The 24,636-nt window shown below is 30.3% G+C and overlaps 2 protein-coding genes and 2 long non-coding RNA genes across 4 annotated transcripts; 2 read left to right on the forward strand and 2 right to left on the reverse strand.

Moving 5' to 3' along the window:
• Window positions 1–995: 995 nt before the first annotated feature.
• LOC111414315 (Minichromosome maintenance 5) lies at window positions 996–11,105 on the reverse strand. Its single transcript, XM_023045627.2, has 11 exons — window positions 10,859–11,105; window positions 10,546–10,801; window positions 10,311–10,483; window positions 10,016–10,259; window positions 9,720–9,963; window positions 6,525–6,718; window positions 6,248–6,472; window positions 6,106–6,198; window positions 5,932–6,053; window positions 1,379–1,650; window positions 996–1,318 (listed from the first exon to the last, which is right to left on the reverse strand). The coding sequence occupies exons 1-11, from the start codon at window positions 11,014–11,016 to the stop codon at window positions 1,089–1,091; spliced, it is 2,211 nt and encodes a 736-aa protein (XP_022901395.2). The 5' UTR covers window positions 11,017–11,105; the 3' UTR covers window positions 996–1,088.
• Window positions 11,106–18,310: 7,205 nt separating this feature from the next.
• Window positions 18,311–20,191, reverse strand: LOC111414321 (centrosomal protein CCDC61-like). Its single transcript, XM_023045633.2, has 7 exons — window positions 19,922–20,191; window positions 19,767–19,849; window positions 19,564–19,715; window positions 19,354–19,512; window positions 19,019–19,288; window positions 18,776–18,955; window positions 18,311–18,725 (listed from the first exon to the last, which is right to left on the reverse strand). Exons 1-7 carry the CDS (start codon window positions 20,064–20,066, stop codon window positions 18,377–18,379), a joined length of 1,338 nt encoding a protein of 445 aa, XP_022901401.2. The 5' UTR covers window positions 20,067–20,191; the 3' UTR covers window positions 18,311–18,376.
• Window positions 20,192–21,384: 1,193 nt separating this feature from the next.
• LOC139430750 (uncharacterized) lies at window positions 21,385–22,146 on the forward strand. The gene is made up of 3 exons (XR_011641130.1): window positions 21,385–21,814; window positions 21,895–22,023; window positions 22,079–22,146. It is a non-coding gene; the product is annotated as an uncharacterized lncRNA (long non-coding RNA).
• Window positions 22,147–22,177: 31 nt separating this feature from the next.
• On the forward strand, window positions 22,178–23,180 carry LOC139430751 (uncharacterized). The gene is made up of 3 exons (XR_011641131.1): window positions 22,178–22,250; window positions 22,317–22,629; window positions 22,690–23,180. It is a non-coding gene; the product is annotated as an uncharacterized lncRNA (long non-coding RNA).
• The last annotated feature ends 1,456 nt before the right edge of the window (window positions 23,181–24,636 follow it).

Here is a 24,636-nt window from a genome sequence, read left to right on the forward strand (position 1 = left end):
GTTGTAATCTCAATAAGTTTAGTGAAAATAACTTTTTATTTTGTGCGCGGGTATAAATTAAACAGTTTCAGGTTAGGATTTAATACGAAAATGCAATTTTAACATTGCTTTGAACTTCCAAAAAGAAACGTCAAATCGCAACTTTAAAGTGATTTTTCGGTAAGTACTACACTTTTCCGCACTTTTTTTTTATCATTAACACATCTTTTGAGTCATTTCCTACCGATTAAAAAAAAATTCATCGATTTTTAAGAGGGACAGCTAATCTTAATATATGCCAAAAGTTTTTAATTTTATGATTTAGTAAGATTTTATTGAGAGCCCTCTATAATCGAATAGAAAATTACTTTAATATTAATAAAGTTGTATTTTTTTATTATAACAACCAAAAATGTTTATATATTATAAAAACATAGCAATTTCGACATTAAATAATACATTTAACTTAAACCAATTGACGTAACCGGCATGACATTAAAGTGAGGTTATCTTGAATATTATGTTTTGTTATGTCACTCTATAAACGGTTAATTAATCTTTTTAAATTAATTTTATTTATATAAAAATCGTCGTAAATTTATTAAAGAATAATCCCTAAAAGAAAAAAGTTTTTAATTTTATGATTTAGTAAGATTTTATTGAGAGCCCTCTATAATCGAATAGCCAAATTACTTTAATATTAATAAAGTTGTATTTTTTTATTATAATAACCAAAAATGTTTATATATTATAAAAACAGCAAATTCGACATTAAATAATACATTTAACTTAAACCAATTGACGTAACCGGCATGACATTAAAGTGAGGTTATCTTCAATATTATGTTTTGTTATGTCACTCTATAAACGATTAATTAATCTTTTTAAATTAATTTTATTTATATAAAAATCGTCGTAAATTTATTAAAGAATAATCCCTAAAAGAAAAAAGTTTTTAATTTTATGATTTAGTAAGATTTTATTGAGAGCCCTCTATAATCGAATAGCCAAATTACTTTAATATTAATAAAGTTGTATTTTTTTGTTATAATAACCAAAAATGTTTATATATTATAAAAACATAGCAATTTCGACATTAAATAATACATTTAACTTAAACGATACAACATTTTTCTTTGCATTCGATGCTGTAATTGACCCCTTCTTATCATAGCATAAATAACTTTAATAATTGCTTGTTCAGGATATTGTTGTTGAACGAAATCTTGAATAATATTCTGTTGCGAAACTTGAGTTCCAATCGCAAATCTTCTTTTTAATTGTTTTTCAATTCTCGCTAACACTTCATGTTCCTCTTCTGTTGTAAATCCTTCAGCACCTAAACAACCAACAAGATTTTAAACAATAATAACTTCGATTTTATTAAAATATTATTTACCACTTAGGTTTCCACTCATTGCGGCATCGAGAGTGGAAACTTGAAACAATCTCAAAGCTTCATCAATGTGAGCATCAGTTGCAAAAGGCAAAAGTTGCATTTTTGCTAAACTTTCCGACATTCGAACGACCGCCTCCAATTGACGCACGGTAATTGGAATTGCGCTTTTCTTGTCGGCTTCTTTTTCATGTTGGAAAGCTCCACTTCGCATTATTACATAGCGTCTCTTTAATTTATCACCAGCATCCGCACTTAAACGAGGTCCACAACGACTAAAATTAAAAACAGTCTTACTCTATAAGTACAAAGACTTTCAGGACCTTTATTTTTATTTATTTATTTACATTCGGGATGCAAACAGGGTTGACCAACCAACAAAAGCATATGAGAGCACATAACAACATAATTCTCTGATTACATATCGTTACATGAGCTCCTTCGCTTCAACGTCTAAAACCCTAGAGCATTGCAACGCAAAAGATAGTCATCTTAAGAACTTTCGTTGTAGGGATTCAATGCGGTTAATGTGAATAGCATAATGAGGGTTCCAAACAGTAGAGGAGTAACTAAGAATAGACGCGAGTCTTCAAGAAGCGAGAGTCTTCAGACGAACGGCTAAACCCGAATGTTCCTAGTTCTTCACAGGAAGATTTTAATGTCAAAGTTGACATCTAAATGATAGCTTAAAGACAAAATTGACAATTTGACATTCTAAAGGACATAATTTACTTTACTTTCTGCTCCCAATTGACGTTCTAACTATCAAATTTGATCATTTTGCGTCACAAGAAGATTTTAATATCAAAAGTGTCATGTGAATGACATCTTAAAGATTAAATTTACAATTTTCTTGCAGTTTGACATTCTAAATGACATGTCAACCTCAATTTTTGCTACCAATTGACGTTCTAACTGTCAAATTTGATTATTTTGCATCACACGAAGATTTTAATGCCAAAAGTAACATCTAAATGATAACTTAAAGATAAAATTGACAGTTTGACATTTTTAATGACAGGTCAACCTCAATTTTTGCTACAAATTGACGTTCTAACTGTCAAATTTGATTATTTTGCATCACACGAAGATTTTAATGCCAAAAGTAACATCTAAATGATAACTTAAAGATAAAATTGACAGTTTGACATTTTTAATGACAGGTCAACCTCAATTTTTGCTACAAATTGACGTTCTAACTGTCAAATTTGATTATTTTGCATCACACGAAGATTTTAATGCCAAAAGTAACATCTAAATGATAACTTAAAGATAAAATTGACAGTTTGACATTTTTAATGACAGGTCAACCTCAATTTTTGCTACCAATTGACGTTCTAACTGTCAATTTGATTATTTTGCATCACACGAAGATTTTAATGCCAAAAGTAACATCTAAATGATAACTTAAAGATAAAATTGACAGTTTGACATTTTTAATGACAGGTCAACCTCAATTTTTGCTACCAATTGACGTTCTAACTGTCAATTTGATTATTTTGCATCACACGAAGATTTTAATGCCAAAAGTAACATCTAAATGATAACTTAAAGATAAAATTGACAGTTTGACATTTTTAATGACAGGTCAACCTCAATTTTTGCTACCAATTGACGTTCTAACTGTAAAATTCGATCATTTTGCATCACAAGAAAATTTTAACGTCAAAACTGACATTTGAATGACATATTGAAGATTAAATTTCAATTTTCTTACAATTTGACTTCCTTAATGACAGGTCAACCTCAATTTTTGCTACTAATTGACGTTCTAACTGTCAAATTTGATTATTTTGCATCACACGAAGAGTTTAATGCCAAATGTAACATATAAATGATAACTTAAAGATAAAATTGACAATTTGACATTTTTAATGACAACCTCAATTTTTGCTACCAATTGACGTTCTAACTGTAAAATTCGATCATTTTGCATCACAAGAAAATTAAAACGTCAATACTGACATTTGAATGACATTGAAGATTAAATTATAATTTTCGTACAATTTGACATTCTTAATGACAGGTCAACCTCAATGTTTGTTATCAATTGACGTTTTAACTGTAAAATTTGATTACTTTGCATCACACGAAGATTTTAATGCCAAAAGTAACATCTAAATGATAACTTAAAGATAAAATTGACAGTTTGACATTTTTAATGACAGGTCAACCTCAATTTTTGCTACCAATTGACGTTCTAACTGTAAAATTCGATCATTTTGCATCACAGGAAAATTTTAACGTCAAAACTGACATTTGAATGACATATTGAAGATTAAATTTCAATTTTCTTACAATTTGACTTCCTTAATGACAGTTCAACCTCAATTTTTGCTACCAATTGACGTTCTAACTGTCAAATTTGATTATTTTGCATCACACGAAGATTTTAATACCAAAAGTAACATCTAAATGATAACTTAAAGATAAAATTGACAGTTTGACATTTTTAATGACAGGTCAACCTTAATTTTTGCTACCAATTGACGTTCTAACTGTAAAATTCGATCATTTTGCATCACAAGAAAATTTTAACGTCAAAACTGACATTTGAATGACATATTGAAGATTAAATTACAATTTTCTTACAATTTGACTTTCTTAAATGACAGATCAACCTCAATTTTTGCTACCAATTGACGTTCTAAGTGTAAAATTTGATTATTTTGCATCACACGAAGATTTTAATACCAAAAGTAACATCTAAATGATAACTTAAAGATAAAATTGACAGTTTGACATTTTTAATGACAGGTCAACCTCAATTTTTGCTACCAATTGACGTTCTAACTGTCAAATTTGATTATTTTACATCACACGAAGATTTTAATGCCAAAAGTAACATCTAAATGATAACTTAAAGATAAAATTGACAGTTTGACATTTTTAATGACAGGTCAACCTCAATTTTTGCTACCAATTGACGTTCTAACTGTAAAATTCGATCATTTTGCATCACAGGAAAATTTTAACGTCAAAACTGACATTTGAATGACATATTGAAGATTAAATTTCAATTTTCTTACAATTTGACTTCCTTAATGACAGGTCAACCTCAATTTTTGCTACCAATTGACGTTCTAACTGTCAAATTTGATTATTTTGCATCACACGAAGATTTTAATGCCAAAAGTAACATCTAAATGATAACTTAAAGATAAAATTGACAGTTTGACATTTTTAATGACTGGTCAACCTCAATTTTTGCTACCAATTGACGTTCTAACTGTAAAATTCGATCATTTTGTATCACAAGAAAATTTTAACGTCAAAACTGACATTTGAATGACATATTGAAGATTAAATTACAATTTTCTTACAATTTGACATTCTTAATGACAGGTCAACCTTAATTTTTGCTACCAATTGACGTTCTAAGTGTAAAATTTGATTATTTTGCATCATACGAAGATTTTAATGCCAAAAGTAACATCTAAATGATAACTTAAAGATAAAATTGACAGTTTGACATTTTTAATGACAGGTCAACCTCAATTTTTGCTACCAATTGACGTTCTAACTGTAAAATTCGATCGTTTTGCATCACAAGAAAATTTTAACGTCAAAACTGACATTTGAATGACATATTGAAGATTAAATTTCAATTTTCTTACAATTTGACTTCCTTAATGACAGGTCAACCCCAATTTTTGCTACCAATTGACGTTTTAACTGTAAAATTTGATTACTTTGCATCACACGAAGATTTTAATGCCAAAAGTAACATCTAAATGATAACTTAAAGATAAAATTGACAGTTTGACATTTTTAATGACTGGTCAACCTCAATTTTTGCTACCAATTGACGTTCTAACTGTAAAATTCGATCATTTTGTATCACAAGAAAATTTTAACGTCAAAACTGACATTTGAATGACATATTGAAGATTAAATTACAATTTTCTTACAATTTGACATTCTTAATGACAGGTCAACCTCAATTTTTGCTACCAATTGACGTTCTAACTGTCAAATTTGATTATTTTGCATCACACGAAGATTTTAGCCCCACGAGCCTAAAACACAACTCCACTGACACACTTGCGTTAATGGGGCCGTTGCACTCAATCGAATAAAAAGACCGTCTTTCAAAAAATCGATAAACTATGTAAAAATAGAAGGATTGGTAACATTTTCAGATCCTAAAATTGTTTAATTTTTGCAATAATTAATATTAAAATTCAAAATACTCTCTATAATAGCTTTGGTGACGTTTCAACGTGCATTGTTGACGTCACCAAAGTTTTTTCAAATTTTCAATATTTTTTTTGGAAAACTAAAGCTCAGTTTAAAAAATAAAAAAATATTGAAGTCTTCAATTTTGCGAAACTATCGAATAAGCCAATAAAAAAAAAAGTGTAACATCCCCATTGAACTTAAACTAGGACTATCACTAGAACTTACAGTAGTCCTAGAAACATCTAGGTCTACAATAGCAATAACAATAGGCCTTCTAGGTCTATTGTTAGTTGTAGTGATAGTTAGTTCTAGTTTTAATTTAAGTCTTAGTCTATGCAAAGTTAATAGTTGTATATATTTGTAAATTGTCTTACGTTCGACAATAATTGATGTACTTTTTAAACAAATCCAAACTAATCTCGCCTTCTTTAGGTTGTTCTTGATTCATATGCCCAGAAGCGTTGATGTGAACGCTCATGATATGACGAGCCAATGTCTAAAAAAAATTATATTGAATAATTTTTCTATTTTAAATGAACTTAAATTACCATATCTCTTCGTTGATCATGTTCGTCTTTAACGATAAAAATCATATCGAAACGAGACAGAATTGTTGGCAGAAAATCGATGTTTTCTTCACCCTAAAACAAATATAAATAACATATTATACAAATATTTCTTTTTCATTACCTTTGTTTCATCCCATCGACCAAAAATACTATTAGCAGCCGCCAAAACGCTACATCTCGAATTTAAAGTCGTGGTAATTCCAGCTTTTGCAATAGAAATGGTTTGTTGTTCCATCGCTTCATGAATCGCGACACGATCGTCTTCACGCATTTTATCAAATTCATCGATACAAACAACTCCGCCGTCCGCCAAAACCATAGCTCCACCTTCCATAACGAAATTTCTCTAAAAAAAATTATTTCAAAAGTAATAATTAAAGGGATGCTTTGTTTATTACCGTTGCTGGATCTCTCATAACAGCAGCTGTTAAACCCGCGGCTGAACTTCCTTTCCCCGATGTATAAACGGCTATTGGAGCGACTTTTTCAACGAATTTTAGCAACTGTGACTTTGCGGTACCAGGGTCGCCCAAAAGAAGAACGTTTATGTCACCACGACGAGTTAAACCATCAGGTAATCTTTTACGGGAACCTAAATGTTAATGCAAAGAATAATTGGACCGCGTTATACATCACTTGACTAAGCGATATTTTATCGTTTTTAGAGATTTTCATGCTGTCTGGTAGGTAAAGGTGCAACTTATCTTACAAAAAATGCGGAATACCGAAAGACCTAAAACACCATTAGTTTTAAAGGATAAAGCTAAGCGCCAATCACGTTATACGATTTCATCATACGTCTAAGAACCGATTTAAATACGACACTTAGATACACCAAGAAATTCTACAATAGAAAAAATAGATGAACCTACAATTTCGGACCAGTGTCGTTTTCTAGATGTTAGTATAAAATTAAAAATGTATGTCTTTTATTTTAAGTATATAGAATTTGAGTCTAACTAGTTTCGGCCCTTGGCCATCTTTAGAGGTTCTACAAATAGATTAACTAAAACTTTACACTAAAACTAGAACTAACACAAGACCTAGAGCTAGAATCATTCGAGAACTAGAAACATTCGGGTTTAGTCGTGAAATAAAATTTCAGTTGTCAACTTAAATTTTATTATTATATTCGTAATCTTCATAAAATAACCTTTAAAGTGAGTCCATACATGACACATTTATCTCAAAAAAACAAAAAGTTCGAACTTTCATCTTTTAATTTTGACATATTTGTCAACTTCATAAAAAATCCTTTAAAATGAGTCCAAACTCGACATATTTAAATTTGATATTAATGGAGATACAATCACTTCCGGTTTGAAACGTCAACGTCAATTTTGACATATTTGTCATCTTTATTAAGAAACCTTTAAAATGAGTCCAAAGATGGCGCACTTATCTCAAAACACAAAAAAGTTAGAATAAAACATTAAACCTAAAGTTAGCAACAATGAAGATAGCAATTTAATTTTTAAATATTAATACCAACCTTAATTTTTTATTTTTTTTTATTATATCTTGGTTTTTGTGACAAATATTAAGACATTTTATAAAAATTAAATTGTCAAAATGACATTGACATTTCAAACTCGAAGTCGCTTACATCTCGACTAATATTGGAATTAAACGTATCATGTTTGGACTCGTTCTTTTCACCAAAACATACTCCATCATGTTGCTTTTTAATAAAAAATACATCGTGAAAGGACACCATGAAGTTGTCTACTTATCTGTTTTATGATATCTAACTTCAGGTTTAAAATGTCAATCTCAATTTTGACATATTTGTAATCTTCATTAAAAATCCTTTAAAATGAGTACTAACACGACATATTTATCTTGAATATTAATGAAATTATGATCAATTTCCGGTTAGAAATGTCAACGTCACTTTTGACATATTTGTAATCGTCGTGAAAAATCCTTTAAAATGAGCCCAAACATGATACGTTTAATTCCAATGTTACTCGACATATAAGCAACTTCCGGTTTGAAATGTCAACGTCAATTTTGACATATTCTTAATTTTTATAAAATGTCTTAAAATTTATTACAAAAACAAAAATATAATCAAAAAAATTCAAAATTAAGGTTGGTATTAATATTCAAGAATTATGTTGCTAATTTCAATGTTGCCAACTTTAAATTTTTTTCATTATAACTTAGTTGTTTTCGAGAGAAATGCATCATATTTGAACTCATTTTAAAGGTTTTGATCGTGAAAGAACACTATGAAGTTGTCCATTTGTCTATTATATGATAACTAACTTCAGGTTTAAAATATCAACCTCAATTTTGACATATTTGTAATCTTCATTAAAAATCCTTTAAAATGAATACAAACACGACATATGTATCTTGATTATTAATGAAGTTATGATCAACTTCCGGTTAGAAATGTCAACGTCAATTTTGACATATTTTTAATTTTTATAAAATTTCTTAAAATTTGTACACAAAAACAAAAGTATAATAAAAAAATCAAAAATTAAGGTTGGTATTAATATTTAAAAATTAAATTGCTATCTTCATTGTTGCTAACTTGGGGTTTAATGTTTTTTCATTCTAATCTTTTTTGTTTTTCGAGATAAATGCATCATGTTTGGGCTCATTTTAAAGGATTTTTCACGACGATTACAAATATGTCAAAATTGACGTTGACATTCTTAACCGGAAGTTGACCATAACTTCATTAATATTGAAGATAAAAATGTCGTGTTTGTACTCATTTTAAAGGATTTTTAATGAAGATTACAAATATGTCAAAATTGAGGTTGACATTTTAAACCTGAAGTTAGTTATCATATAATAGAAGTTTTATAACAGAAGTTAATCTAGTGTTAATTACTTTTCCGCACTTTCTTTTCATTGTTAACGTGTTTTTAGGGTCATTTCACATTGATTAAAAAAAATCGTCGATTTTTATGCCACATGATGATTCTTGAATTTTTTCCAAGTTTCTTAATATTTCTTCTGTTAAAAAAGAGCGTTCTTAAATTTTAACGTGTAAAGTTGTAACACTTCGTCCTTAATTTCATTTTACAATTTTTTAAACTTTTATTTTGTAAGTTAGTAACTAATAATCCGATTTCGACTTTGATATGTGATCTTTTTTAACAAAAGAAAAAGAAATAATTAAGAAACTTGTTGGTAAAATGGATAGGATAAGGGATGTTTATCTATTTGTAGAGTTTCTGAAGATGGCCAAGGGCCGAAACTAGTTAGACTTAAATTCTATATAAAATAGAAACCAGTTTAAAAGTACAAAATCAAACTCTGGATAATTTTTTACACAAAACGTCATTTTGATTCTAGTATTTGTGATTAAATTTATGTCGCGACTTACAGAAACACCCTGTATAATCGTAAAAAGACTGACCATGCGGATTCTGTGCATGTGATACCTGTTATCAGTATTCTGTGATAAAAATAGACTGTCTATTCTGAGAAGTCATATTTTTAGAGAGATGAAAACGAAAATCTCGTTTTTCTGAACCCTTTTCGCTTAATCAAGTGATGCATAACGCGGTCCAATTACTCAATTAACTAATAAATTATAAAATATTATATTAAAAATATATTAAAATTACCGCCAAAAAGTAAACAAGCTATAGCTTTTTTAATATCAACAGCTCCATAAATAGATGGTGCTATACTATTCGCCAATCTTTCATAAATATTTGGAAGTGCTGCCATTCGGCGGAAGAGATCTTCTTCTTCTGCAGTAACAGCACCTAAACTTGCACTTCCTAACCCATCATGATCAACTTGAATACCTACAACTCTCATATATGGGATTCTTACTCCGGTAATAGCTTTTTCACGCCCATCTCTCTAAAATTTTCAAAACTTACAGTGAAACAAAACAGAACTATTTTTTATGTACCTTAGATGGCCTCCCAACTTTTTTAATTGAATAAATACCAAGTATAAAAACCCTGTTTCCAGGTACAACTCGTTCGCAAAGATATCTATCACAATAAAGTGATAGGTGCCTGGGGATTTCACCTTGAGGGATCCCATCAGGTAATTCTTGAAGTTTTAACACTTGAAAATCAACACATTTACATTTATCTGGAATGATGAAGTAAGGATCTAATGGACATTTAGGTTGTCCAGCTTGCTGTTCGCTAAAACAAAAAAAATTATAACATTCAATAACATTTTATTAAAAGACTTACGTGTTACATTTTCTAGGCATAACATAGCCTTCCAAACCAGGTTTTAACGCCAGATTTGGGATGATATTTGCACAGGAACGGCATTGAATAGCAATTTTTGTTGCCTTGGCTTTTATTCCAGAAGCTGAGATTATAATTCCAGGTATTTTTACTAATTTTGAAACAACATCAGACTAATAATGAAATAGTAAGAGTTAATTAACAAGAATTAATTATGTAATAATTATTATCATACTTTCATTGCCCTTAAATTTGATGGGTTAGCATCCGAACTGATCATAATTTGTATATCTTGAACTGTTTCTTCACCCTCAGGTCTTGGAACTGTGAGTTCATCAGCAACTTCTTTTGCTGCTTCTTCAAAAATAGCCAAATGTTCTGTGGGTTGTTTTAATAGTTTATCGGCTAATGTTTCATCAAAACTTCCCAAATCTTCTATATTTACTTCTAAGTAATAATTTTGGAGATTATAATTTCTTTTTAAGGTATCTCTTAAATTTTAAAAATTAATTAAACTTTGTGGACGAATTTTTTAAGCAATTTGTTACCTATATTTGAAATTAAAGTTATTGCTGTGGTACTGTCTCAGGAATTCTTTAAATTTTCTTTTAATTCCTTGTAAATTGATGGCTTGATTGTTTCCTTGGTTAATATCCGGAGCGAAATTATCGCTGTAAAAAATTCCGGGATCATCAAAACCTTCCATTTTTTTATACAATATATCACGAAAATATAGAAATTTTATACAAAACACTTTTAGGTTAGTTAAAAAGTTCAGTTGAGTTTAAAAGAGCGGGAATGAAGTAGCATTACCAACTTAAAGATTACAAAAGTTCTTAAATCAACAACAATTTATACAAGAATAGTTTAGATTTTAATATATAAAAGAAATTATGTTGTTATAGACTTATTTAGTAAAAATAGGAAGCTTTAAAGTTGAAAACATTTTTCAGTAGCATCCTTTATTTATACCAAATTATACCTTTATACTATTCACGTTATTAAGGTTGCCTAACTTGGTTGTAAGAGAGTTGTTTAAAATAATTAAAATGTAGGTATACAGAATGTTTGATAATATGATATAATGATAATAATATGATAATAGCATGGTATAATAAGGCAATTTGTTATCTTTTCCTGATTTAATATTTTTCAGGGCTCCTCTCAGCTCATTTATGATAAATACTTTGAAAACTGAGAGCTGGTAGGTGTATTTTACCACAAGGTTTTAAGTGGCTTTTTTAACCTCCTTCGTATGTTGTGGATTATTCTGGATAGTGATACTATGCTACTTGCAATTTGGTTTGGAGTCACCAATGGGGCTTTACGAGTAAGAAGGCTACTCTTGCCCAGCTTTCTCAGATACTCCTTCTGCTTTAATTTTTAAAATCCAGTAATTTGATGATTACCATCCCTTTTCTTTGGCCTTGTTTGTCAAGATTGATATGGCTGTACAGGGTGGTTCAAATTCGATGTCCGAAAAAAAGTAGTTTATATGTCATGATCTCGTTTTTCGAGAAACTGCTAATGCCAAAAACCTCAAAACGCAAGTAAAACCAGCAAGTGCAATTATCTTGGTTATTATTATAGGTGGAGTATTATAACTAAGGCATTATCAGTCAAAAAAAAAATTTCAGTTTTAGATTTTGAGATATTATGACATTTTTCGTTATGTGTCGTGTTTTAGTGTAAAAAATTAAATTTACAGTTTCCTGTAAATTACGGTACTATAACTAAAAATTATTCTACTAAAAATGTATATAAAATTTGCTTTATTTTCTAATCTGTAACATTCTAACATGTTAAACTTTTCGTAATTTTCGTAATCCATCTTAAAAAACAGGACTTTTAATTTGACACTTCAGAAAATTTTTGAATACAAACAAATAAATGTTGCTACGTTTATTTGAATTAAATAAATATTTATGAGCGCCATCTATCAATAATTTATTAAGTTATTTAATAATAATATTAAATATTAATAAAAAATGTGAAATAATGCAATCTATTCCAACTTTTGTGTAAAACAAATATAAATTAAATAGTTCAACAAATGTATTTGTTTCAAATATCAGAAATATGGTTTTTTTAAGTTTTAGTTATAATTTACAGGCAACTGTAAATTTAATATCTTTGACGACACTAAAAAAAAGATTATTTTTAGCTTTATTCTAGAACAATAAGAAATAGACCTGTCAAATCCTATATTTTTGTAATCAGACAAAAACAACGAATTTAATAAGCGAATAATCAGTGGTTGCTTCCATTTAAAAAAACCAAAATTGTCATGATATCTCAAAATATAAAAACGATAATTTTTTTTTGACTACGCCATGAAATTGTCTGCACAAAAGTGTCCATATAATGTCTTAGTTATAATACTCCACCTATAATAATAACCAAGATAATTACACTTGTTGGTTTTACGATATTTTCAATTTTGGCCTCTAGGGGAAAATCAAAAGACGATAGCGCTTTGAGGTTTTCGGCATTAGCAGTTTCTCGAAAAACGAGATCATGACATGTAGGCTACTTTTTTTCTAACTCTTATAGTTTTCGAGTTAGCCTATTCGGACATCGAATTTGAACCACCTTGTATACATTCATTATTCCATTCAGGAATATGTTCTTGCCGGTATTCTCTAGGAATTTCCTTTTCGACTGTTGTTATTACAACTTTCACGAACGTAGTTCTCGCTAAGAGGTGGTATAGTATTATCTTGTCAAGCTCTTCAGAGAAATTCTGAAAATCTTGAAGTTCCATATACCTAGGTCGTGAAATCCTGTAAGATGTGGGAAAAACTGTAAAATTTCAAGCGGCCATTCTGCTAAGGCTGACTTGTACAGGGTGTCCAAATTTCGATGGGTTTGCAGGGTATCTCAGTTATTATGAATGATAGAAAGTTGCGGCTTTCGCGAACCTGAGCTACTTTTTTGTGAAACTTACAATGGCGCAAACCAAATTTTCATAGCCCTCTTCGTTTTTGATATACAGGAGTGTTTCAAAATTTACGATTTTCAGACACCTCCTATATCTCGGTTATCCGAAAACGTAAAAACGGGTTCTAATAGATTTTTTCACGTAGAATCCAATGGTGCACGTAGAATTTTTCTAGTCATCACGGTTTGTGAGTTATAAAGAGTTAAGTGTTTTAGAAGTTGAGTATTCAGTATTTGGGTTGTGTTTATAACTCAAAAACCGTGATGACTAGAAAAATTCTACGTGCACCATTGGATTCCACGTGAAAAAATCTATTAGAACCCGTTTTTAGTTTTTTACTGAGTTTCCGGATAGCCGAGATACAGGAGGTGTCTGAAAATCGTAAATTTCAAACACTCCCTGCATATCAAAAACGAAGAGGGCTATGAAAATTTGGTTTACGCCATTGTAAGTTTCACAAAAAAGTAGCTCAGGTTCGCGAAAGCCGCAACTTTCTATCTTTCATAATAACTGAGATACCCTGCAAACTCATCGAAATTTGGACACCTGTACATATAGGGTGTATCTGAATGACTGCAACAAACTTCAAGGGGTGATTCTTTAGTGAATTTTAAGGGTACTTTTATATATGAACCATGGGCGACTTTGGCTCCTCTAAGGAGCTACACCCCTCCAAAAATGGCGGAAAATTTTGGTTTAATTGTTTTTTCTCAAAAATCATAAACGCTAGGAAAATGAAATTTGGGGAATATGTTTAACTCATAATAGGGCACGTTTTGACCCTATTTGTACTTTCAACCTACCCTTCTAAACTACTAAACGTAACCACCCCCGTTCAATTTATGCCTAGATTTTTTTTATGAAGATGATACATAAAGTTGGAATGAATTTTTAATGAAAAAATCTTAGTAGGCTTTGCAATCTTTGTCAGAAATATTTTTGACGTTTAAATGTCAGTGGTTTTCCTACTATTATTATTGTTTTATTTAAAATTTTGAAATGTCGAGTGAACGAGCGTAAATGCGATAGAACTTTATTTAAAATTTAATTTGAAAAACAATAATAATAGTAAGAAAACCACTGACATTTAAACGTCAAAAATATTTCTGACAAACTTTCCAAAGCCTACTAAGATTTTTTCATTAAAAATTCATTCCAACTTTTGATCGACAACCCCAATGTTTAACGTGCAGTATTTTTTTTTCTCAAAAATTAGTCGTTTTTGGAAAAATTTTAGAGAGACAAAACAGTTTTAGGATACTTTCTAGAGTTGGGACCGAAGCCGAATAATTATTCGCTATTCGGCTTATTCGGCCTCATTTTTAGTATTCGGCTATTCGGCTGAATATTTGGCAATTCCGCCGAATATTGAGTTTTATGTGTAGACGTTTTAAATTTTAATAAATCTTGTGGTGCAGATCACAATAGGTTTACGAAACAAAACACATGATAACTTACTCATCAGATAAACTTTATTTAATAAAAAAGATCAATAATCATAATTAATTAACGGCAAGTTTTCGTGCAAAAATACTAAATGGGCAGCTCTCTCTGGTAGTAAGCGATTTCTTTTTTTTTCATATAAGTTCCCTGCTTCTGAAAACAGTCGCTCACTGAAAATGGTGCTTGATGGAGCGGATAAATACACTTTTGCAAGGCAACTCATTTTAGAATATTTGAAACTGTTTGTTTTCCACCAAACAAATAGATCTTCATCTCGTTTTAAGAGTTCTCCGGATAAATAACAGTCCAGTTCAATTGCTATCCTATTTCTTGGATTGAAGTCTTTAACGGCCTTACTAGACGAAGCTATGTCTTTATAGCAGTCCCAGAAAATACCATGACTTCGATTGATCCCACTTGTTGAAGGTAACTCTTCATCGGTATCTCTATCATCGCTACTGCTGCTCTCTGAATTAAATTCTCTTTGAAGCGCTTTTAAAAAAAAGGTACGCCTTATAACAGATATGTTTTCAGATGAGAAAAATTGAAAACGAAATCGAGGATCAAGTAACGTTGCCATATAATAATTTTTTTCCATTTCTATATTTTCAAATCTTATCTTTACCCCTTTCAATAAAGTAAGTCTCATTTCAGTTAAATTTTCTGAAACGAGATCGTCTTTCGATAAGTATTTTATTAGTGTTTTTATATTCGGAATTACGGAGGAAATGGTAGCAGAGGAGGAGCTTGCCAATTTAGTAATTTCTTCTAGCGGCTTAAGAAGCAACATACATTCTTCTAATAGTTGCCATTCTGCTACAGACAGATTCTGAAACTTTACATCATTTTCAGAAATATATAGTGTAACCGCCCTCTTTTGTTCACACAATCGAGCGAGCGTGTAAAACGTGCTATTCCATCTCGTGCGGACATCTTGGATGAGTTGATGAAAAGGTAAACCAAGTTCTCGTTGATGGTCTTTTAATTTTTCTTGGGCCGATTCAGAGTGGTGAAAATGGGTCACAATACGTCTTGATGCGATTATCATCTGAATTACATTTTCCTGAACACATATGGCTTATATGGACATATCGGCTAGGATTTTATATTTTGGCTTCATTTTTTTTATTAACTTTACAAAACCAGTGTTTTCCACTATGGATATCGGCTGATTATCTACAGCAATCATTTCTGCAATTGCGTAGTTTATTTCTTTTGTTCTACTATCAATCTCACTCCACTGGGTAGTAAAAGATTCTTTAATAGTTTGTTGTATTTTCTTTTTTTTGGGGGGATTTTGTAAAAAAACTTTTATTTCTGTCGGATGGTTTTCTTGTGACTTCTAAACACTTAATTCTTTGAAAGCCTCTGGATGCTTTCCTGAAATTAAATTAAAGTCACTTTACGCTGTCGCAAAACATTTCTTTACGTTTGTCAAAAATATTATAAGTATTTAAGTATTAGTATTTAAGTTTAAAATTAGGCTTATAGAACAACCTTTCAAATAACCCTGTATAATGACCAAATGACTAGCATTTAACAAAAGGCTGGATATTCAATGTGAAATTAGATAGTTTTATCTTCGATTTGCTAAAAAAATTATGAAAATCGATGTAAAAATAAGAAAGTTATCACACTTCAAACTATAAATTACTATAAATTACATTATTTTAGAAATAATATAAATTGCTTTCAATTTTATTATTTTATTTATTTTCATGTCTGTTAATGTTAGACAGTTATCCAAACACGTATATACCCTTACCTTTTATGTGGTTTATAAGGGAACTAGTTGTTGCTGATTTTCCTTTTCCACCTCTTGAGATAAGAGCGTTGCAAATTGTACATTCTGCTTTACTCTCCTCCTCGGAATCTTTGAAAAACATCCAAACTTTCGATTTTTTTGTTGTACTCATATTTTTCACGACACTAATTTAACTCAATGATTGAACTATCTTCTCACCTCTCTTGTCACTTACCAAATAGGCAGTAACGAAATTTTTCGTATACTCACAAGTTCAGACATGTACGGCGATTAATGCAAATATAACCAAGATAGAACTCGGGGAAGCACCGACGTCGAGTTCGATTATCGAGATTTGAGAAATATTCGGTTAGGCCGAATATTCGGCCGAATATACGATTCAAATGTCGGCCGATATTCGGTATTCGGTTATTCGGCTAAACTACTATTCGTCACATCACTAATACTTTCATCTACCTAGATAAAATTTTTGTAATGTATTTATCATCTGCATAAAAAAAATATTAGCAAAAATGTGAAGGGGGTGGTAACGTTTAGTAGTTTAGAAGGGTAGGTTGAAAGTACAAGTAGGGTCAAAACATGCCCTATTATGAGTTAAACATATTCCCCAAATTTCATTTTCCTAGCGTTTATGGTTTTTGAGAAAAACAAATTAAACCAAAATTTGCCGTCATTTTTGGAGGGGTGTAGCTCCTTAGGGGAGCCGAAGTCGCCCATGGTTCATATATTAAAGTACCCTTAAAATTCGCTAAAGAATCACCCCTTGAAGTTTGTTGCAGTCATTCAGATACACCCTGTATATTGCATATTCTTATATTCTCAACCATCGCTGTGATAGCGTGTATAATGTGATGATTGATGATTTATGATAGTATAATATAATCTGCGCTTCTAACTTCTATTTCAGAACGCTTATAACAATATTTTATTGTTTTGCTTAGCACGATTATTCCTTAATAGTTTTCTGGACAAGTTCCTTTTCGAAAATAGGCATTGTAATACGTCTGTACTAATCTTCCGATATTTGTGATAAGCTCATAAGTAACATTAATTTCATTAATTAATAATAAACTTTGTATTTCTTTTTTTGTATCGTTTATTAGGTGCTTTTCCACCCTTGGTGAAAAAAGTTGGTAGTTATAGAACGGAAGACGCTTTAATGATGAACACGCGTGAAAATTAAAGATCAACAAAGAGCAAACATCACGTCTGGTAGGACGCGCCGTGGAGTTTATTTTTGTGAACATGATGGATAGCGTTAATTTGACACGGAGGGGACTTGGTTGGTCGTGCCGACATCTAACCTACGAAACCGCCACCCGCCTAATCAACGAAAACTAATTAAAATCGTTTAAAGGTTCAGCTTGTATCCTCAAATTAGAACACATGTATCAATTAGAAATTAAAACAGTATGTTTTCATCAATTGTTTTTTGATTTTTCGCTGAAATTAATAACTAACTTCGTTTAATAGCAACGAAATAAAAAATAAAATTGTAGAAGAAGATGAATGGTTTTGGTAGTTGTTTGCAGTTGGTTAGTGTTGGTTCGGATTTGGTGTATTCGGTGACGTTATTATGGGTCGTCATATATCAAAAGAAGCGGCTTGGATGTGTTCGCCGACGGCGGCGGCGGCAAATGAAAAGCAAAGGAAAAGTAACTCAGGAGAGGAGAGTTCAGCCGTTCGTTCTCCGAGCAAGAAGTTACGGTCCATTTCATCTACTAATGATGTAGACTCGCTGTCGTCTTCTTCGTCGTCGAAACATTCATTCACTCTTTCTTTCTTTGTGAATATGCGTACCTATAAGAGTAATTCAAAAGAAGATAACAAAACTAAAAGGCTACTTTTTGTTCCTTTAAACTAAATGTATATTTATAGTTTCTTTTAATATAAAAAATATTGTATACAATTTTCTCTTTACTTATTAGTTTTCGAATCTTTTAAGATATCTTGTAGCTTTAAAATGCGATTTTCTAAAGCAAGAAAATCTCTGTCGCTACTTCTTAAGCGAGATTTGACTCCTTTTAAAGAAGTTGGTTTATAACTTCGATCCGAATAAGAATTTTCCGACGAATTTCTTGAACTGCTTCTAGACCGTTTCGTTTCGCTTTTTAGATCTCTTCGTCGTCTCGATGAAGAAGACGAAGACGTCGTCGGGCTTTCACCATGATCAACGCAAGCCAAAGCGAAAAAAGTCTCCAAATTTCGTGAACTCGACGTGGAACTACTTCTAACACTTCTCGGTTTTGAAACCTTTTTTCTAACCCTTAAAACAAAAGATGAAGCAAGAAGGAAGTTTTAATCGTAGTTTTTTACTTTTCGGTTTTTGGTTTTAAATTACATCCTTCACTTTTAACTTGTCTTGGAGAAATCGATCTTGCATCAAAATTTTTTCTTACATCTTCACTTTTTGACTTATTAGGAGAGGTTCTTCTAAAAATCGTTTGTAAACTTTCCAAGTCGGATTTGTCACGTTTGGGCTTAAACGATTTTGATCTATAATAAAATTTAAATTGATTAATTTGTGTACAAAGTTGGTAATGTCAAAAATAATTTTACTTGTTACTAATTTGATCTAAATGGGACCGTAAAGATTTTTCACTGCTTTTGCATCGCTCCAATTCATTAATTAACCTAATTTTATCGGTTCTTAACTTATCCACCAACCGATGATGCGATTTACGTTCGGATAAAACGCTTTTTTCTAAATTAATTATAGCTTTTTGCATCGATTTTAATTTACTTCTCGGTTCGTTTTCGTCAATTACACGATGGAGTTGACTTATTTCAGCTTTTAGGTCCGCATTTTCGAGTGTTAAATCATCTACGCTAAAAATTTTTGATAAAACTGAATGAATGTTAATAAATAATTAATAAAGTATAAATTGATTTACCGTTTTTCTAAAATTAAAATTTGATTCGTAGGTTTTAAATGTTTTGTTGAAAGTTCGTCTTTTAAGTTGCTTATTTCAGCTTCTAATTTTTGAATTGTTGATTGAAGGAGTTTGGGATCTGGTGGTCCACAATATTCTAATGGCAATGGATAATGAATTCTAAAAAAATTTAAATTTTATTTTGTTAAATTCTTTTTTTGCTCTTATTACCGATCAAATTCAACGCTGTATGTTATAATTAAATAGCGACGATTATTTCCGTGCGGGTTATTAAAATTTCTAGCAAAACACCTTAACTTTTTCGTTCTTAACGTGTCCAAGTCCTCGAAAGTTAAAAGTTGTAATGATATTGAATCACTCGTCTATAATAATTGATAATCATTTATAATTTTGAAATGACATTCCACTTTTACCTTTAACAAACCGGATTTAATCATCGTTACAAAAACATCATATTGTTTAAAATTTCCAGTTTTGTGCGTTAAATTCTCAATGTCTATAAAAGTGTATAAAAAAATCAAGAATTAAAACAGCTTAGAACTTAAAATGTGTTTGTATGTGAAAATACATGCTTGGTCGTAGCTACATTGCCATTCTTCTCCGGATTGTTTATCGCAAATCACCAGTTCCAAACATTTATTGCTAATATTCATCTTTACCAAGTATTCTTTGCCTTGTAAAACTGCTGATGTGATTAAATTCGGTTCACTCATTGGCTTTTTGAAATTTTTTTCAAATATGGTTTTTAAAAGTTTTTATTAAATTTTGATATAAAAAATGTTATTGAGTATTTGTGTTAAAAATGTTATATTTTTATACATAACGTCGATGTCAATAAACTGACGTCTTATGAAGTTTTATTTGATTAAAATTACAAAAAAAAAACTTCTAAATCAGATTCTAAATATCTAATGAACATCACCAATGTTCTTGTACATTCTGGATGATCCTCCGAGTGGACTATTTATTTTGTTGACCACAATGAAAAACCTTTTCTTTGCGATATCCTAATGCTTATTATAATGTTGTCACCTAAATCAATTCAATGGGATTAAATTCGCAATAATATCTAGTTAAATCTGATTCGAACTGCTTATTTCGTCTCGCTTGAAACTTTCTACACTGAGAAAAATGATATGGAAAATTGAACTAAATCAATTTAGTTGTTAGACAAATAGTCATTTATGCTAGAAAATTTATTCATTTACCTAACGTAATTTAGCTGACATATACAATTCTAATTAGTCAAATTTATGATAGTTAATTTATCTATTTACTGAGGTGATATAACTAATTTTTAGAAAAAGAAACTACATCGTGGAAACTAGTTGACAAGTCTAGTTGTTGAGTAGTTTAGTTACCTAAAGTATTTGGTATTTTTGTTTATTTTGTTCTAGTCTGAATTTCTATATACATTTAACAATGAAATATTTTACCTAAATGGACAAATGTACTATTATTAAATACTTTATTTAAATGTATTTTAGTCGTTTTGTCTACCTGTTTTCACCGTTACATCGATCGTTTATAGAAAATATTTCTTAATACAAATATTGCTTTTTCATCATCGAAAACGATCGATAAAGCATCTGTTTTTGAGGATTCGCAACCAACTTACAGTTACAAACTTTCTTCCTTATTACAGTTACAAACCTGTAAGACTGTACTCTTGTTTTGTTAGAGGGAAGTCCACTAATATTAATACGTTTTGTGGTACTCTCAGTCGTCACAAGTCGTCATTAACGTGTTCAGGTATTCGGAGTGTTTTTGCGATTTGGTAAGAAATAAAAATGGATGTGCAAGTTCAAGATACTGTAACTACTTTGTTACAGCAGTGGGAATTACACGTATTAATTTCAAGGCAAGTATTTAACTATGTTTTCAATTGTATTGTTATATACAGTAGAGCGTCGATAATCCGGATTAATTGTGACCGGACCCTGTCCGTATTATCAAAATGACCGAATTTTCGAAAAGAACCAAAAATAATCCACTTTTGTGGTTAAATAATTGATAAATAAATAAGTAATTAATATTAACTTATTATAATTTCATTATATCATTATAAATTTCACAGAACGTGGGAAATCCCCGCGTTATATGGGAGAAAACACGTATTATACAGAGACATGAAATTGCATAGTATGAAAACGCGTTATAAGAATACCGTGTTAAATGGGGAATCACTGTACTTTGTTTTTTGTATGTACAATCAGAAAAAGAGAAATACATTTTTTTTTTCATCGGTATTGAATCTGGATTATCGACGGCAGACATGTTACTTGTAGCTGTATAAGTGTTTTAAAGGCAGCTCTGTATATGGTATGTGTTATGTTACAGCATCATATCCGACGTCCTTGCAGAACTTACTACCAACGATATTGATCATTTAATTTCTGCAGAACAATTCGGTCTACGAATTAAATTTAGAAAAAAACTTTTTGTGTGGAAACAACTCAACGTAAGTTGACAGCTATAATCTATAAGTGCCATCATTATGCCACAATCTATAAGTTTATTTTCTTTAAATGCTTTTTATAGGGATTAACAACACCCCTGGCAAGTACAATTACTGCATCGAATTCATCATCATCAACAGTAAATAATTGGATAAATACTAATATAATAGATACAGATGAAAATGGTAATCCTGAAAATCAACCGATCTTTGTAAGTTGTTTTATATTCCAGTTTATTTCCTAAATCATAGATGTATTTATTTTAGAAGTTAGAAAATCTCTTATTAAAATCGGTTAGTGGTCAGTTAATTTTATCAAAATATAAAGTTAGTGGATTAAGTTCGAAAAATCGAAATATCCTTACACACATCTGTAGATCGCCAATTGTGCCAAAATGTCGCAAAGGAAATAAAAAACCTATTCCCATTAGAATTGGAGGTACGTTTCCAAATTAAAACTACCAGTACATGATTTTTTATGTTTTTAATTTCATGTGCCTTTCAGGTAACGTATTTGGGTACCAAAAAACAACGAGGAAAACTAATAGAAAAATATTATTCCCTTCGAAAGAAGTATAAGCATTCGCTTTCTATCGGACAGAAAAGAACGAAGTAACGAAGCAGATACTGATGAAGAGACGTTTGACATAAATACATTTAGCGATTATGAATGGTTAAAAAACAACTACTCCCCAAACGATATAGTGTTTGAAAAGTGGATAAGCACGTTTAATGTTCGACAAAAAGACGTTCATGACAAATCAATAGATGTTTTTACAAAATAGCCTATTTTAGAACAAAACATTGCTGTAGCACTGGTAAGTTGTTTCTTAGTTGTAGCAAAATGTATAAAATCATTAAAATAACTTAATTTTCAGATTGAATTAGATTTTGAAAAATTGCATCCAAAACGAAACACACTATTATTTTCCAAGTGGGCGATATTTGATACCTTTATAAAAAATATATACCATAGAGATATAAAAGATAAAAAATCTCGCACACTTTTCAATTTATTACTGTCATCTAACTTAAATGAAGATTTGTTTTGTATTTTTTTGGTTTGTTTTCTTATTTATATAGACATTTTAGATTCAAAAAAATACCTCTTAATTATAAATCTGAATGCCATACTTATTCCTGCTCTAATTAAAACTGGACAAGACATTTACAGACCAACAATACTAGATGGCCAAGAAAGTTTCGCCTATTATTTAAAGGTATATTTAAAATTAATTTCTTATAATTATAATTTCTTTTATAGTTTGTGTTCTTGATAATATATGTATTCTTTATAGTTTAAGAAAATTAATTGTTGATATTTAGTGTAATTACTACAATATACTTGAAAATATATTTGTTATATATATGTATACTTGTTTTTTTTATAGATATATCTTGATAAAGTATCTAGTGATACGGATATGAATAATAAACATTAATAGACATTTTAAACACAAAAAATGATCAAAAGATTTACAATATTTTGATAAACGAACTATCGCCAATATTAAATTCAACTATTTGCAGTAGTTAATATAATAACTACTGCAGTTAATATAATATTATTATATAATACATCAAAACAATATTGTAATAACGCCTACCAACAATGGGATATTTTGACTACAAATCGTCGATATTACAGTGAAAAATTTAGGTACGACGTCTATATTTAAGTAATAAAGCTATCTACTACCATTAATAATAAAATAATATTAATAGTAAAAACATCTATTAATATTATATAATGAAACTAATTTTATTAGGTATTTATAAGATACATTTTTCGATCATTTATCTATCTTAAATTATCGAAATAGAATTAGTTTATATAACTAGTAGTAGTAGTTAGCTAATTTTTGACTATACATTCTAGATAATATGACTAAATTTTAGGTAGTTTTCCCACATTATTTTTCTCAGTGTACTGAACTTAGTCTGTAAATGGTAATCAACGCCACTTCATGAATATGAAGATTGAGAGATGGTAGTCTTCAATTAGTCTATTTAGAGATGCGATGGCAGAAGTGTATAAAGTCTTTTTTGTAATTCGCGACGACAATGAAAGCTATTACAGTACTCAAACGGGTGCTGTAATGAGACTCCTTACAGCATCCGATGCTGTAATGAGGTTTTAGTAACATTTTATGTAACCAATTCAAGTTGGTGACATTGGGTCATTAATTTTTCTAATTGTCAATGTGACAATTTTTGTCTATGGATGTTTAAACACGTTCTTAGCTTGGAATACAAGGTCCACAATGATGAACTCTGAGCAATTTGTCTTATTTTGGGAAGTGTACATGAAAAATTGTTTCGGGTGAATACATTTTGTGTTTTGACAATTTCTAATTGTCAATTCAAATTTCTATTTTCAAGTGTTACCAACTGCTACATACCTATTTCCCTACATTGTCAAAATTTATTTTATTTTTGTTAGAAAAAAGGATAAAAACGCGAATTACAAAAAATAACATAAAAGACACGTTTCGTAAAACTTAAAGCACTCATTCATTAAAAAACTCGTGGCTTCGCCTGTCGGCTAAGCGTGTCTTACGAAACTAGTTTTTTAATATACTATTTGAGTTGGTTATAAAATAACCAAATTAACGTTGTCTTAGCAAAATTAAGTAACTTAATAAAAATCCCTAAAGACCCATGGTAGCTCACGGAGCCATAGTTTGGTGGTCGTACTCCACGACTGCCCAGGCCGAAATAACTGCTATAAATATGGCAGCCAATGTGATTAGCGACCTCAAAAAAGTTGGCAGAAACGTTGTAATCTACACAGATAGCAGATAGGCTATGCTGGCGGTTAGTAG

This window comes from Onthophagus taurus, chromosome 7 (genome assembly GCF_036711975.1).
Source record: "Onthophagus taurus isolate NC chromosome 7, IU_Otau_3.0, whole genome shotgun sequence".
NCBI lineage: Eukaryota > Metazoa > Arthropoda > Insecta > Coleoptera > Scarabaeidae > Onthophagus > Onthophagus taurus.

Excerpts from the sequence above, each read along its gene's own strand:
- LOC111414321 (XM_023045633.2), bottom strand. The coding sequence starts at position 20,066 with ATGAGTGAACCGAATTTAATCACATCAGCAGTTTTACAAGGCAAAGAA. Across the intron at positions 19,716-19,766 it reads TTAAATCCGGTTTGTTAAAG|ACGAGTGATTCAATATCATT; the intron begins GTAAAAGTGGAA and ends CAATTATTATAG. Across the intron at positions 19,289-19,353 it reads ATTTTAATTTTAGAAAAACG|CGTAGATGATTTAACACTCG; the intron begins GTAAATCAATTT and ends AAAAATTTTTAG.
- LOC111414315 (XM_023045627.2), bottom strand. The coding sequence starts at position 11,016 with ATGGAAGGTTTTGATGATCCCGGAATTTTTTACAGCGATAATTTCGCT. Across the intron at positions 10,260-10,310 it reads ATGCCTAGAAAATGTAACAC|CGAACAGCAAGCTGGACAAC; the intron begins GTAAGTCTTTTA and ends TTTTTGTTTTAG. Across the intron at positions 6,473-6,524 it reads TTATGAGAGATCCAGCAACG|AGAAATTTCGTTATGGAAGG; the intron begins GTAATAAACAAA and ends AATTTTTTTTAG.